General features: G+C 42.0%; 2 protein-coding genes across 2 annotated transcripts in view; both read left to right on the top strand.

Annotated features, from left to right (window-relative positions):
- ASAH1 (N-acylsphingosine amidohydrolase 1) overlaps positions 1–7694 on the top strand; it is a 29425-nt gene extending 21731 nt beyond the window's left edge. The window contains exons 7-14 of the mRNA XM_017867260.1: positions 85–130; positions 882–1026; positions 1564–1618; positions 2076–2157; positions 3794–3925; positions 4032–4155; positions 5230–5286; positions 6496–7694. Of these exons, the coding sequence (XP_017722749.1) occupies positions 85–130; positions 882–1026; positions 1564–1618; positions 2076–2157; positions 3794–3925; positions 4032–4155; positions 5230–5286; positions 6496–6585 (731 nt within the window). The 3' untranslated portion in view covers positions 6586–7694. The remainder of the gene's footprint in view (positions 1–84; positions 131–881; positions 1027–1563; positions 1619–2075; positions 2158–3793; positions 3926–4031; positions 4156–5229; positions 5287–6495) is intronic.
- Positions 7695–15134: 7440 nt separating this feature from the next.
- On the top strand, positions 15135–15547 carry LOC108526473 (SRA stem-loop-interacting RNA-binding protein, mitochondrial-like). The gene is given in 2 exon segments (XM_017867259.1): positions 15135–15291; positions 15294–15547. Coding segments are annotated over 2 exon segments (318 nt in total). The 5' UTR covers positions 15135–15158; the 3' UTR covers positions 15479–15547.
- Positions 15548–16268: the final 721 nt, after the last annotated feature.

The following is a 16268-nucleotide window of genomic DNA, read 5'->3' as shown; positions in this document are numbered from 1 at the left end:
AATTTAATTAATCAAAATTAATTGTCCAGCTTTGATTTAGCATCTTAACTGCTATTACACGTCTCTCTGTCTACCTTCAAATAGGTCATCTAATACATGGGAGAAACATGGATTTTGGAGTATTTCTTGGGTAAGTAAAGAACACAGGGTCGGGCATGGTGGCTCACACCTGTAATCCCAGCACTTTGGGAGACTGAGGCCAGTGGATCACGAGATCAGGAGTTTAAGACCAGCCTGGCCAAGATGGTGAAATCCCATCTCTACTAAAAATACAAAAATTAGCCAGGCATGGTGGGGGCCACCTGTAATCCCAGCTACTCGGGAGGCCGAGGCAGAGAATTGCTTAAACCTGTGAGGCAGAGGTTCCAGTAAGCCAAGATCGTGCCACTGAGCTCCAGCTTGGGTTACAGAGCCAGACTTCACCTAAAAAAAAAAAACCACAGGAACTGTTTAATTCTATAAGAAGAGTAGGTTGTATTACATTGATGAAAAGTAAGTTTCAAGTCACACCCAAAATGTGATCATAAGTGAAGATAAATGGATTACTGAGTGTTGAGAAAAGAGGGGTACACTCTTCTATTATATGTGTCCATCTTGACCTTTCTGACAAAATAAGAGTGCTGTAATTAGCATTCTGTGTTTGAATCTGAGGCTCACTATTTATAAGCTGTGTGATACTGGGAGAGTTACCCGACTTCTCTGAACCTCAGTTTTATCATTTGGAAAACAGAATAAAGGTACCATATTGTAAAGGTCTTGTTAGGATTGATCATGGTGACTCGGTAGATAAAGCTCCCAGTGTAGTGTCTGGCCCTCATCATCAATGTTCATCATTATTTTCACTGTGTTTCTTAAATGTCACTGAAACTTGTCTTTTGTAGGTGGAACATAAACAATGATACCTGGGTCATAACTGAGGAACTAAAACCTTTAACGGTGAATTTGGACTTTCAAAGAAACAACAAAACTGTCTTCAAGGCTTCAAGCTTTGCTGGCTATGTGGGCATGTTAACAGGATTCAAACCAGTAAGGACTCTGTTGTTACATAATTATACAGGTAGCTTTTTGTCCTATTACTGTTATGTAAAAGGTGAAATCTAAGAATATGAGGACCTAAAGGGAATATGAAGCCCCATTTCATCCCCTTGTACTTCTTGTCACTTCATAGGTATGAGATCCCGTGGTAGAGACGAGTAGAAAGGAAATGGAGGTTTCTGAGCCTGTTCTAGGATAAAGAGCATGTGGCTGGGTGTCAAGGGCTGGGAGTCACAGTCTAGGATCTGGTCCTGGGTCTGCCACTCACTTAGGCAAGTCAGGCGTTCATTCTCTGCCCTTCAGTTTCCTGTCCAAAAAACGTAGCCAGTGATACCCCACCTACTTATGTCACATACTAGAATCAGAAATGCTTTGAACTTTTTAAAAAGCCTTGCATGGTTTTGATTTATTTATGCCTTCCCCATTACCCAAGCTGGGCCTTTATATCCCACTCTGAAGTACAGCGGCGACAGGGCCTTAAAGCGCATGGTTGATGTTTCTGACTTCGTTGCTTTGTCTTTTTCTCAGGGACTGTTCAGTCTTACACTGAATGAACGTTTCAGTGTAAATGGTGGTTATCTGGGTAAGTAGAGCATTCTCAAGTGAAATGGGAATCTCAGAGCTTTTTTATGAGGATGACTGGACTGTGCCTTCTGATTACATAGTCCAACCTCTTCGGGTTCCTAACTGGTTACAAAGTCTAACCTCTTCTGGTTCCCAACTGGTTACATTGTCCACCCTCTTCCGGTTCTTGACTGGTTACAAAGTCCAGTCTCTTCCATTTCCTGACTGGTTATATAGTCCAGCCTCTTCCGGTTCCTGACTGGTTACATAGTCCACCCTCTTCCAGTTCCTGACGGTTACATAGTACAGCCTCTTCTGGTTCCTGACGGTTACATAGTCCAGCCTCTTCTGGTTCCTGACTGGTTACATAGTCCAGCCTCTTCCGGTTGCTGACTGGTTACACAGTCCAGCCTCTTCCGGTTCCTGATATAGTCTAACCTCTTCCAGTTCCTGACAGTATGTTCGATCTCTTCCAGGTATTCTAGAATGGATTTTGGGAAAGAAAGATGCCATGTGGATAGGGTTTCTCACTAGAACAGTTCTGGAAAATAGCACAAGGTAAAGTGTTTCGTTGCTTTACTATCAAATACAAATATTTGTTAAGCTCCAGCTTAACAATCCTTTGAGGAGCTATTGCAGAATTTCTTAGGTGAACCTCTGACACTCGTGGAATTATTCATGTTTTCTTTGTGCATATTGTGTGTTTTACAGTAAAGAAATGAATTACTTAAAATTAGCACTAGGGATACTGACATTCTGAAAGGCACCTATGAATATTTTTGGTGTACAGAAAAAAAAAATCACCCACACACAAAAGAACAATTGTACAGTAAAATCTTCATTTAAATGGTAGTACAGACCAGACACAGTGGCTTATGCCTGTAATCCTAACACTTTGTGAGGCTGAGACTGGCAGACCACTTGACCCCAGGGGTTTGAGACCAGTCTGAGCAACATGGCGAAATCCTGTCTCTACAAAAAATACAGAAATTAGCCAGGCATGGTGGCACATGCCTGTAGTCCCAGCTACTCAGGAGGCTGAGGTGGGAGGATCACCTGAGCCCAAGGAGGTCGAGACTGCAGTGAACTGGCATCCGTCCACTGCACTTCACCCTGGGTGACAGAGTAAGACTCTATCTCAAAAAAACAAAATAAATAAGTACAAAATGTAGTAAATATTAGCCTGTAAGTTTTATCCTGCTTTGGTATAGAAATCTTACAATAGCAAAACTACCTTTCCTTCATTCAGCCTGCACTGCGTCCAAATAAATGGGCATCAATCCTGTTTCTAATAATTCCCAGGGAATAAGATTTAATGTTAGTAGTGTTCTTTGATAACCCAATTCAATTTTCAATAGTCCTAATTTTCAAGAAGGTTTACTTTCTATTCTCTTAAGTCCCATATACTGTAATATTATTTCCCTTTGTTCTGTTGTTCAGTGAAAGGCATGGACAGTAAGGGTGGAAGATGATCTCTCGAGGCCACTTTGTTTCTCCTTCAGATTAGAGGGACTTCCTAAGATTCCCACTTCCCATCTCAGTGTTCACCATCTGAGGATTGCTTTTCCCAGAGTCATTGCTCACCATCCTTTTTTACAAATCACTTTGCGGCTGGGCGTGGTGGCTCATGCCTGTAATCCCAGCACTTCGGGAGGCAAAGGCAAGAGTATCGCTTGCACCCAGGAGTTCGAGACTAGCCTTGGCAACATAGTGAGACCCCCATCTCTAAAATAAAAATAAATAAAGAATACGTTCCTTAGATACTTGTTTTCCTTTAGTTTCTACAGAGCTAAACATTTCCATTCTAAGTCATCTAAAAATGTTTCCTACCATCATCCTCAGCAAACTAACACAGGAACTGAAAACCAGACACCGCATGTTCTCACTCATAAGTGGGAGCTGAACAAAGAGAACATGTGAACACAGGGAGGGGAACATCATACACTGGGCCTTTCGGGGGGTGGGGTAAAAGGGGAGGGAGAGCATTAGGACAAATACCTAATGCTTGTAGGGCTTGAAACCTAGATGATGGGTTGATGGGTGCAGCAAACCACCATGGCACATGTATACCTATGTAACAGACCTGCATGTTCAGCACGTGTATCCCAGAACTTAAAAGTAAAATTTAAAAATAAATGAAGTTATTTACTGAAATAAAAAAAGTTTCATTTTTTTTTTCATTGTTTCTATATAGTTATGAAGAAGCCAAGAATACATTGACCAAGACCAAGATACTGGCCCCAGCCTACTTTATCCTGGGAGGCAACCAGTCTGGGGAGGGTTGTGTGATTACACGAGACAGAAAGGAATCATTGGATGTATATGAGTAAGTAGATTTGTTAAAGCAAAAGAAGTAGAAACAAAAGCATACACTGACATACTTCGAGTTTTAAGGCTGTAGCCTAAGAGGGAATCTCTCTTTTTGTATCTAGACTCGATGCTAAGCAGGGTAGATGGTATGTGGTACAAACAAATTATGACCGTTGGAAAAATCCCTTCTTCCTTGATGATCGCAGAACGCCTGCAAAGATGTGTCTGAACCACACCACCCAAGAGGTACCTTTGCGGGTCATCTTTAGAAAGAAACTGTTGCCATGAAAGATTCTCTTGGTTCTGCCATTTTTCTTTGGCCTTCAAGTAATTTATAAACCTCCTATTATTCATAGTATCTCTGGTCACTCTCCACTGATTTTTTGGGGTTTTTTTTGTTTGTTTGTTTGTTTGTTTTTTTGAGACGGAGTCTCGCTCTGTCGCCCAAACTGGAGTGCAGTGGCCGGATCTTAGCTCACTGTGAGCTCCGCCTTTCAGGTTCACGCCATTCTCCTGCCTCAGCCTCCCGAGTAGCTGGGACTATAGGCACTCGCCACCTCGCCCGGCTAGTTTTTTGTATTTTTTTAGTAGAGGCGGGGTTTCACCGTGTTAGGCAGGATGGTCTTGATCTCCTGACCTTGTGATCCGCCCGTCTCGGCCTCCCAAAGTGCTGGGATTACAGGCTTGAGCCACCGCACCCAGCCTTTTGTGTTTTTTTTTTTAACTTAAAGAGCAAAATTGTGCTGTACTTTCCCTTTCTGGTTCTAATGCGGGATACCACTCTGAAGTTGAATAACAAACAGGCAAGAATTTAAAAAGGGGAATGAGAGAGAGGAAAGTAATCCATAAAAACTGTTACCTGTGTTTCTAACAGTGACTCCCACGGAAAGTCTACTGCGGGGATGGAGGGGAGGTTGATTAAAGACTGTCTTGACCGGGCGCAATGGCTCATGCCTGTAATCCCATCACTTTGGGAGGCCGAGGCGGGTGGATCATGAGGTCAGGAGATTGAGACCATCCTGGCTAACACAGTAAAACCCCGTGTCTACTAAAAATACAAAAAAAATTAGCTGGGCGTGGCGGCAGGCGCCTGTAGTCCCATCTACTCGGGAGGCTGTGGCAGGAGAATGGCGTGAACCCAGGAGGCAGAGTTTGCAGTGAGTCGAGATCGCACCACTGCACTCCAGCCTGGGCGACAGAGTGAGACTCCATCTCAAAAAAAAAAAAAGAATGTCTTGGTTTCTGGTGACCCATGTGTGTAGATAAGGCTGTTGACTTCGTATTTAACTTACTGAACAAAACTTTTTGTATGTGTTTTAGAATATCTCATTTGAAACCATGTATGATGTCCTGTCAACAAAACCTGTCCTCAACAAGGTATTTTAAATATTGTATGTATATTTGCCTTAAGGGAAAGAATTTGGCCCGGTGTTTTATCTTTCTCTGTTATCTTTGATCAGTTTGAACACAGAAGTTATGTTCACCTTAGGGCTGATTTTTTAAAAAATGTTTTTGTGTGGCTAAAACTGTATTTTGGAATACAACAAAGAAAATGATCACTGAGGCTAGATAGGTCAGAGTATTGTTTATAGCTTTATTTACATGGCAACTTAATTAAGTCTAGCATTTTACTCTTATCGGTATCTATTAAAAATCTCACACTATATAACTAAGCAAATTCTGAAGTCCATTTTCAGACAGAGCTCTGTGTCTTGGTGGGTTAGGGTTTCCCTTAAACTTTACTACATCTGTTTATCTTTTCCCTACACTATAGATTTAAAAAAAATGCTAAAAGTTTCCTAATCATCCCACCACTTGCTAACAGTCGTTCCCTGAATGTTCTGAATATGCCCCCTTAATTATGCCATTTGTTCCTTCTTTTTTTTGGTCCTTTTCCACAGCTCTCCCTAACGTAAACATGCCACCTTTACCCTTGCCAGGAGAAATCTCTCCTTGTCTTTAGCGTCCAGGTCATCCTGGCTCTCGCAAGAAGCCTGCCTTCAGTTCATGGGCCCTGCCATACTTGGCGTTTTGCCTACAGCATCTTTGAGCAAGTCACCATCTCGTGACTGTAGTTTGTGTGAACCATGAGTTTGGGTGTGTGCCTTGTAATCTGGGTGCCTGCAGTTTCCCCCACTGTATTGGAAATGCTTTAAGGATAGGGATAGCCAAAGCTCCACGGTTTTTACTCCATAGGACACCCGGAGGCCTCCCGGACTGCCAGCTGTGCGTCGAGGAGGGTTAAGGCATTGGGGGTGAAGCAATGTGCTGCCAGGAATAAGCTCCTGTAAGGAGCTGGAGATCATTTCCTGAGTCTTTTTATATTCACTAACTGAAACAGTGATCCTGTTGAAGTTGGTTGCTTTAATTATTTGATAAGACTCTATAATGATTAGCTAATTTTACATTATACTATATGAATATAAATATATACATTATATAACATGCGTTGCATATATTAACATTATATTATTTAATATTAAATTAACTTCCTAAAGCAAATTCTGCAAGTATAGAAATGCTAATATGTATCAGAACATCTCTGAATTGAAAACGTCCTTAAAGTAAAAATAACTTTTCTTTCAGCTGACCGTGTTCACAACCTTGATAGATGTTACCAAAGATCAATTTGAAACTTACATACGGGACTGCCCTGACCCTTGTATAGGTTGGTGAGCACACGTCTGGTCTACAGAACGCGGCCTCTGAAACATGAAGACACCACCTCCGTGTGACCGAATACTGCAGCTGTCTGACCCTCCAAAGACTAAGACTCGGGGCAGGTTCTCTTTGAGTCACAAGCTTGTCTTCCTGCAGCTGTTGACAATTGACAGACTTTTTTTTTTTTTTGCCCTATCAGTTGATTTTTTATCTTATTTACAGTAAGATTTTTATCTTATTTACAGATAACTTCTTTAGGGGAAGTAAAACAATCATCTAGAATTCATTGAGTTTTGTTTCACTTTGACATTGGGGGATCTGGCGGGCAGTCGAACCATGGTGAGCTCCACCTCCGTGGAATAAATGGAGATTCAGCGTGGGTATTGAATCCAGCACATCTGTGTGAGTAACAGAACAGTAAACACTCCACATTCTTCAGTTTTTCAGTTTCACCTACATATTTGTATGTTTTTCTGTATAACAGCCTTTTCCTTCCGGTTCTAACTACTGTTAAAATTAATATACCATTACCTTTGCTGTTAGTGACAGCAGTATAATTTTATTACATACGATTAGAGGGATGAGACAGACATTCACCTGTATGTTACTTTTAATGGGCAAAAAGTGGGCCTTTGACTCTAAATAGCACTTTTAGGGGTTCAAGAAGTAATCAGTATGCAAGGCAGTCTTTTATACAATAATTGAAGTTTTCCCTTTTTCATAATTCCTCTACCTCCCAGTAACCCTAAGGAAGTTGCTAACTTAAAAAACCGCATCCCAGTTTCTGTGAATTTAGTAAATAAACAAAGACGTGGAAAATAGGAAGTGAACTCATTATTTTAAATTCTCATAAGTAGCATTCATGTAATAAACAGGTTTTTAGTTTGTTCTTCAGATTGACATGTCGTTTGAAAGAAATGTTAGTAGTTACTAAAATTATGTTACTCTGTTTTTCAGAAATCAAACTACTTATGAAAAGTACTAATAGAACTTGTTAACCTCTCTAACCTTCACGATTAACTGTGAAATGTATGCCATTTGTGCAAGCCCATATGTCCATTTCATTTTGTATAATCACAGTTGTGTTCCTGACACTCAATAAACAGCCATTGGAAAGGGTGCCAGTCAGCAGTCATGAACGCTGATTGGGTGTGTACATCTGTGTTGGTTTGAAGGTGGGGGTTATTATCGAGAAATACAAGCTGAACATCGTATCTGAATTAAATAACAAGGGTTATGTAAGTGGGTTATTAAATATGACTAAACGGTCACAATCTTACTCTTACATGACTAATACCACCTCTTAACCAGATACTATCAACCCAATTTGCAGGCCTTTAAAGGTAGTTTTTCCCCCAGATAGGAGGTGCTTCCACAAAACTTTAGTGATTCCAAGATTACTTTAGTAAAGCGAGAGGAATTATAAGAGGATTTACATTAAAATAGGATTCGATTAATGAAAAAAAAAGTTTACTCAGATTTTCTACCTCTTATACAAATGAAGTCAGGTAAACTTGTTGTGTTTTTTTATTAATGTAGTCATCTTTGATATGCCTGATAATAAAGAGGTGAGATGCTAATTTCAGACCAATTTCTCAGGAGTAAATCACAGTTTACAAGAAATAACAGGTGTTAAGATTTTAAGAAGTAATTGTTTAGTGGTAAAGCAGTTTTAAAATAGGATGTACAGGATAAACCTAGTTATATAACACTTTATACATGTACTTATGCATAACTAGATACAGATCTAGAATATCAAAAGATGACTGGGAGGATATTATCCAAAATGCCGACCGTAATTCCCATTGGATAATACTAAGTGCTATTTTAATTTGGAGAGGACAAAACTTAGTAGCCATTGGACATTAATGAGACTACTTTTAGAAATACTATAAAAAAAAAAAAAGGTCCAGGTTGAATCCAAACCATGTGCTATATCTCATTTCCCTGCCTGGTTTTTGGGAGTTTGATTTTGAATGGAAAGCTAAATCCTACCTGTATTCCTTCACACATGGAGCTCCTCAGTCACTCATCTTAATTCTTAATTAGAGCTCCTACTTACCCATTTATTTACCTGGCCTTGTGATTGATAACATGCTTGACCTAGATTACCTCCTCAGCAAACCCTGGTATCACTTGTAATCACACTTGCCAACCATGGAACAAAGGGTAACTTGATGAAAGTTGCATTAATAGAAGGGCTTAGAGCCAGGCTTTCAGCCAGGTCTGTCCAACTCCTGTGCTCTTATCATGACACCTGAATTCTTTTTCTTTTTTCTTTTTTTTGAGATGGAGTCTCACTCTGTCGCCCAGGCTGGGGTGCAGTGGCCGGATCTCAGCTCACTGCAAGCTCTGCCTCCCGGGTTCACGCCATTCTCCTGCCTCAGCCTCCCGAGTAGCTGGGACTACAGGTGCCCGCCACCTTGCCCGACTAGATTTTTGTATTTTTTAGTAGAGACGAGTTTTCACCATGTTAGCCAGGATGGTCTCGATCTCCTGACCTCGTGATCCACCCGTCTTGGCCTCCCAAAGTGCTGGGATTACAGGCTTGAGCCACCGCGCCCGGCCCCGAATTTTTTTTTTTTTTTTTTTTTGAGACAGAGTCTCTCTCTGTTGCCCAGGCTGGAGTGCAGTGGCGTAATCTTGGCTCACTGCAAGCTCCACCACCCGGGTTCACGCAATTCTCCTGCCTCAGCCTCCCGCCACCATGCCTGGGAGGGACTACAGGCACCTGCCACCACGCCCGGCTAATTTTTTTTTGTATTTTTAGTAGAGACAGGGTTTCACCGTGTTCACCAGGACGGTCTCAACCTCCTGACCTCTTCATCCGCCTGCCTCGGCCTCCCAAAGTGCTGGGATTACAGGCGTGAGCGCCCCCGGCCCCGAATTCTTAACTTTGCAAGTAGGATTGAGAAACAGCTCTGTCCTGTGAGACCCACACTTCTGCTGCCGTGGACCAGGCCACCATGCTGAGCCTGGACACCACTGTGTCACTGCCTTCTACTTGTTCTGTGTCAATTATTAATGTTCCGGTAGGGATCAGAAACCCTTTGGTGTCAGGAGCTGACGGGTCACTTGTTTCTCTGACTACCCTGAGTCTGAATCATGCTCAGCTTGTGGGGAATGCGTTAAGAGCACCTCAGTCTTTCTGTGGCTGTGACCCAGGAGTACATGAAAAATACGAAACGTTCTGAAATTTTTAAAAAGTCACCGTAAAAGCTCACAGAGTCATTATTGAAGTTAGTCTCACAAAGTGAAGGATAGTTTTTGTTTATTGGTGACAATTTACAAAATAGTTGCCAGCTCAGCATCACAAATGACAGATGTGGCCAGCAGGCTCCAGACCACACCGAGCTGCGTGCTGGCCCCATCTACAAGCCTGGGGAAGTGTGGCTGGGCTCCTCAGCCTTCACAACTTGTGGAGGTTGGTCAGCTCACATGAAAATCAGTCCTCTCTCTTTCCCTGGTACTCCCTCCCTCTTATGTTGATAAAGTGGGTTTCCCAGCCGGGTGGCACGGGGGATACTAGACTGGTGTGTGTTGGGCAATTCTCTGGTGGTTCTTGACATCTTCAAGGGTGCTTGTCTAGGCAGAGGACAGATTAGTTTCCTGACTACGGTAATAAAGATCTTCGTCTACCTGTAGGGCAAAGGTTGGATGAGTTGCTTGGACAAGAAGCTCGTCTTGTAACTTGAGGGGTCTCCTGAGCCTGGGGTTCCTAAGCTAGGATACAGATGATGCATCATAAATTGGGTTGTCACACATCACCTCCTTGGGGGACTTGGGGGTGGGGAGCAAATGGAATTCCCAGAGTAATACAGTCCTTTGCCTTTGACCGAGGAGTCTGCCAGCATCCAGGAAGCTATGGCAGGCTAGGTCATTAAACTTGCAAGCAGGGTAAGATCTCAGGCGTTTCAGTGTCTCAGCCGTCGGGGCAGCTGGGCAGGATCTAGGCATGCCAGCCCCCGGGCTGCCTCCAACAGCGCCGGCTTCCTCTGGGGCTCCTGGAAGGGCAGGCTTGGACAGTGATATGGTTTGGCCCTGTGTCTCACTCAAATCTCATCTCGAGTTGTCAGGGGAGGGACCAGGTGGAGTTGATTGGAGCATGGGGGTGGTTTCCCCCATGCTGTTCTCGTGATAGCGAGTGAGCGAGCTCTCCCGAGAGCTGATGGTTTTAAACTGTGGCACTTCCTCATTCTCCGACTTGCTTCTCTCCTGCTGCCTTGTGAAGGTGTTGTCTCCGAATTTCCCCCGTGCCTTCTGCCACGATTGTCAGTTTCCTGAGGCCTCCCCAGCCATGCGGAACTGTGAGTCAGTTAAACCTCTTTCCTTTATAACTTAGCAGTGTGAAAACGGACTACTACAGACAGAGTGGGATAGACTGCACCCCTCTGTGGTCTCACAGGCTGGGAAAGGAGGTGTGGGGCATGCACAATATGGAGAAAGTTAGTAAAAATCACTGGCCCTGTGGACCAGAAGAGACCTGGGCCAACTGGGTTTTGCCTCTGTCAAATATAAAATCCACATAAAGATACCTAACCATTCAGCCCTCATTGGGGGCCCTCCTGATTACTTTTCACCAAGACCCAAACTTGGCTTGGTCGTCCCAGTCCTCAGTGGTAGCAATAACACCTGGAACTTATTGCTCCCATTGCAAGGTTGAGCAATAGCACCTGTCCTGCAGATCTCACAGACAAGCAGCCTGTGGCGCAGCTGGAGTTTTATGTTCCAGGTGCGCGGAGCCCAGCACACAGCTCCGCTGCAGAGGTTGGAGGGAGGTGCAGAGGCAGCGTGGGCTCCTGGTGGATTCAGCTGCAGGCAGTAGCCCAAACATTTACTTCACATGTATCTGATTCTTGTGTCCATTTGTAGCCGATAGGCCAATGTGGAGGCATCTCAGCTGGCTGCCTATGACTGTTGTAACATTTCAAATGCTTTCTGCACAATAGGACATTGTTATTTTTAAATACTTGATTGGAATTTTTCTTTTCTCCTTTTTTTTATTTTTCTTTTTTTTTGTTTTGAGACAGAGTCATGCTCTGTTGCCCAGGCTGGAGCACAGTGGTGCCATCTTGGCTAACTGCGGCCACCACCTCCCAGGTTCAAGCAGTTCTGCTTCATCCTCCAGAGTAGCTGGGATTACAGGCACCCACCACCACGGCCAGCTAAATTTTGTACTTTTAGTAGAGACAGAGTTTCACTGTGTTGGCCAGGCTGATCTTGAACTCCTGACCTCAAGTGAGGTGTTCACCTCAGCCTCCCAAAGTACTGAGGTTACAGGCATGAGCCACCGCACCTGGCCGATATGGAAATTTTGATTGAATTCAGAACTCTTCACAAGGTAATTTAGTACATGTATCAATGAAAGTTAAAAAAAAAAACAATTAGTTTTCAAATGTAATTCCAATTTCTGTAAATCCTTGAATGCTTGTACAACACTATTTTAAATTTATTAATTAGGCATACAGATTGATCCTTAATGATTTTTCTAAAATTTGAGGAGATCATAAAATCTTGGCCAAGAATTGTGTATAGCAATTTCAAACGGAAAACAGGTTATAAAAACATGTTAAGAAAATAGCTGGGCTCTGTTACTCACGCCTGTAATCCTAGCACTTTGGGAGGCAGAGGTGGGTGGATTGCCTGAGTTCAAGAGTTCAAGACAAGCTTGGGTAACATGGGGAAACCCTGTCTCTACATAAAATACAGAAGATCAGCTGGGCAAGGTGCCGGGCGTCTGTAATCCCAGCTATTCAGGAGGCTGAGGCATGAGAACTGCTTGAACCCAGGAGGCAGAGGTTGCAGTAAGTCAAGATCATGCCACTCCACTCCAGCCTGGGCAACAAAGTGAAACTCTGTCTCAAAAAAAAAAAAAAAAAGATATAGTTTTGCATTTTGACGTGTAATATCTCCCCTAATACCTTCTGTTCATGACTTAGACATTTCATAATTAATAAAAAGAAAATGTAATGAATTTTTCGCCAAGTCCCTTATCCCCTGTCGTTTACAAACACTATCCTTTTCGGTATGTACTGCAGCACGCATACAGGCCAAAAGATAACAAATCTCTCATTGTTTCCATTGCTTCATCACCAGCTGGGTGACCAGCGACACATGACTTAACTCCTTGCATCCCCATATCTGCCTTTGTAAAATGAGGGTTTAAATCCAATTTTCTCTCAGGATTCCACTAGCTTGATAAATCTCGATTCAAATTGTGTCTCAGTTTGGCAGGGAATCCAGTAGCAGCCAACACCCAGATGTGGTTGGACTTGTCAGAACCGTTGTAGTCTTTGTTAGTCATACACATGCATGGGTGAAATCCAATCAAAACTTTCATATCAAGTATTTCAAAATGATGCTCTACTTGGCAGAAAAGCACAGAGTTTGGGCAGTCATGGGCAAGTAGCCAAGATGCCTCCAAACTGGCCTGTGAGCTGCAAATGACATTTTATACATGTATAACATATACAAAATATGTATATTTTATATACATATATACAATTTATATCTACACATAAACGTATAATTTGTACACACAGAGATTTACAGTAAATATGTTATAATGGGAAACCATAGTACCTAGTTCAATGCCAACCCTCGTTGAATGTCAGAAAAACAGTAAGGCTGGGCATGGTGGCTCACACCTGTAATCCCAGCACTTTGGGAGGCCAAGGCAGGAACATCACATGAGGCCAGAAGTTTGAGACCAGCCTGGACAACATTGTGAGACTTCATGGCTACTCAAAATAAAAAAATAATTAGCTGGGCATTGCAGCATGCACCTGTGTCCCAGCTACTCGGGAGGCTGAGGCGGGAGGAGCACTTGAGCCTGGGAGATGGAGGCTGCAGTGAGCTATGATTGTACCACTGCACTCCAGCCTGGGTGACACAGCAAGACTCTGTCGCAATTAAAAAAAAAAATTACATTATGCTCTATGATAGTTTAGTGGCCTACACAAATTCAGCTCTTCCCATGTTGTGGATACGAAATAATGAGGCGGGGTTGATAGCATTATTTCACAATATTATGATAAGAGGAGTTTTAAGAAGTCAACTGCAAGGCCATGCATGTCCAATGCTGTGTGTGGGTGAGTGAAATCTTATGCCAAGGAGCTATAACCAAGGGGAGATTACTTGATGCATACACCAGTTCTTGCTTTTCACCTGCTCGGTACAATGGGCCCTACATGTTACCAAATGGAATAAATAAGACTTTTCATCTTAGTTACTGAGAAAAAGTATTCCTTGGTAAAGCAAACACCCTGTGATTGGCTCTGTTATTAGAGAATTAAGTTTACTGTCTTAGTATAGAAAATCAAGTTTCAGTAGTTGAGTTTCATTACATTTTTGTTTCTGATTGTTACAGTTGCTCGGTGAGAACAATGTGTAAAGTTTTCACTTGTTTGCCTTCAAGGGTACTGACTTCATTTTATATATACACACACACACACTCTCTCTCATGTATGTGTGTGTATATGTCTCTCAGACACGTACGCAGTAGTTTTTAAGTGACTACATTCATTGCCAATAAGCAATGGTGTATATAAGGGAAGATGAACTCGAGACTTGTTCTGGTGTTGTCTCTGCCACTCAGTTTTCCTGTATTTAAAATGTGAAGAAACTAAGGCACTATGAAAGATCTTTGATACTTGAAAAATTTTTAGGGCTGTCAAAGACAAGGGACCGTGAAAAGTTGACAGCCGTTTGTTGTTTGGCTGGGTTTTTTAACCAAAAGAATATAGAAATCTATAACAATCATATTAATAGGTATTGAACAATACTACTGTTTTATAGACCAGATAAATTAATATTTTTCAAATGATTCTCCATGTGGAGAATCTGCCATGGCCAAAATAATCTAATAATATTAAAAATATTTTCCTATCATCTCCTTAAGTTCTCAATATGCTAAAAGCTAATATGATGGATTTTTTAAAAATCTTAAGTGGTTGTTTAGGAAAAAATATTATAGTTCTCATTTTTTTAAATCATATAATTGATAGACTATTCTTCTGGACCCAAGATTTCAAGGGCTGCGTACAGGTGCTTAGTTAACTTGCATTTCTTTTTTCAACTTAGTTACGTAAGAACAGTGACAAATCTAGCATTAAAAATAAGAATGACCAAGCATGGTGGCTCACGCCTGTAATTCTAACTTTGGGAGGCCAAGGCAGGTGGATCGCCTGAGCTCAGGAGTTCAAGACCAGCCCGGGCAACACGATGAAACTCCATCTCTACTAAAATACAAATACTAGCTTGGCATCCTGGAGGGTGCCTGTAGTCCCAGTTACTGGGGAGGCTAAGACAAGAGTATTGCTTCAACCTGGGAGGCAGAGGTTGCAGTGAGCCAAGGTTGTGCCACAGAACTCCAGCCTGGGTGACAGAGCGAGACTCTGTCTCAAAAAAATAAAGTACACAAGAGCCAATAAAAAAAATTCAAGTGGTTTATTAGAATCAGGACCAAAGCAATTGTTATTTGCTGTATCGTTCTATACAAAATACTTTAAAATAAAATTTAAAAATAACCATTTGTAGACGTGCCAACATAGTGATAATACAAGTGTAAGATTTTTTTTAGTCTAAAGATGGCGGCCTCAGCAGCGAGGGGTGCTGTGGCGCTGCGTAGAAATATCGATCAGTCGGTTGCTTTTGTGAGAAAAATTCCTTGGACTGCGGCGTCGAGTCAGCTGAAAGAATACTTTGCACAGTTTGGCCATGTAAAAGGTGTATTGTACCTTTTGACAAGGAGACTGGCTTTCACAGAGGTTTGGGCTGGGTTCAGTTTTCTTCAGAAGAAGAACTTCAGAATGCACTACAACAGGAATATCATATTATAGATGGAGTAAAGGTCCAGGTTCAAGCTAAAAGGCCAAAAGTTCTGCAAACATCTGATGATGAAGAGTAAGATTTTTGAGACCGCAGCCTATTAATAAAGTTAACATAACTGAGAAAAAAAAAAGTGTAAGATTTAAAAAAATTTTTTATTTTATTTTTCCATAAATTATTGGGGTACACGTAGTATTTGGTTACATGAGTACGTTTTTAGTGGTGAATTGTGAGATTCTGGTGCACCCATCACCTGAGCAGTGCACACTGCTCCCTATTTGTTGTCTTTTCTGTCACCACCTCCCACTCTTCCCCACAAGTTCCCACATTCCTGAGTTACTTCACTTAGAATAATAGTCTCCAGTCTCATCCAGGTCACTGCAAATGCTGTTAATTCATTCATTTTTATGGCTGAGTAGTATTCCATCATATATATATATATACACATACATATACATACACACATACATATACATACACACACACACACACACCACAGTTTATCCGCTTGTTGATTGATGGGCATTTGGATTGGTTCCACGATTTTGCAATTGTGAATTATGTGGCTATAAACATGCGTGTGCCAAGTATCTATTTCGAATATGACTTCTTTTCCTCTGTGTAGATACCCAGTAGTGGGATTGCTGGATCAAATGGTAGTTCTACTTTTAGCTCTTTAAGGAATCTCCACACTGTTTTCCATAGTGGCCGTACTAGTTTACATTCCCAGCAGGAGTGCAGAAGTGTTTGCTGATCACCGCATCCGTGCCAGTATCTACTGTTTCTGCTTCTTTGATTATGGTCATTCTTGCAGGAGTAAGGTGGTATTGCCCTGTGGTTTTGATTTGCATTTCCCTGATCATTAGTGA

This window comes from Rhinopithecus bieti, unplaced genomic scaffold, assembly GCF_001698545.2.
Source record: "Rhinopithecus bieti isolate Rb0 unplaced genomic scaffold, ASM169854v2 scaffold_2888, whole genome shotgun sequence".
Classification (NCBI taxonomy): Eukaryota; Metazoa; Chordata; class Mammalia; order Primates; family Cercopithecidae; genus Rhinopithecus; species Rhinopithecus bieti.
The sequence above is the reverse complement of the archived record's forward strand: the minus strand, read 5'-3'. Positions and strand labels throughout refer to the sequence as shown.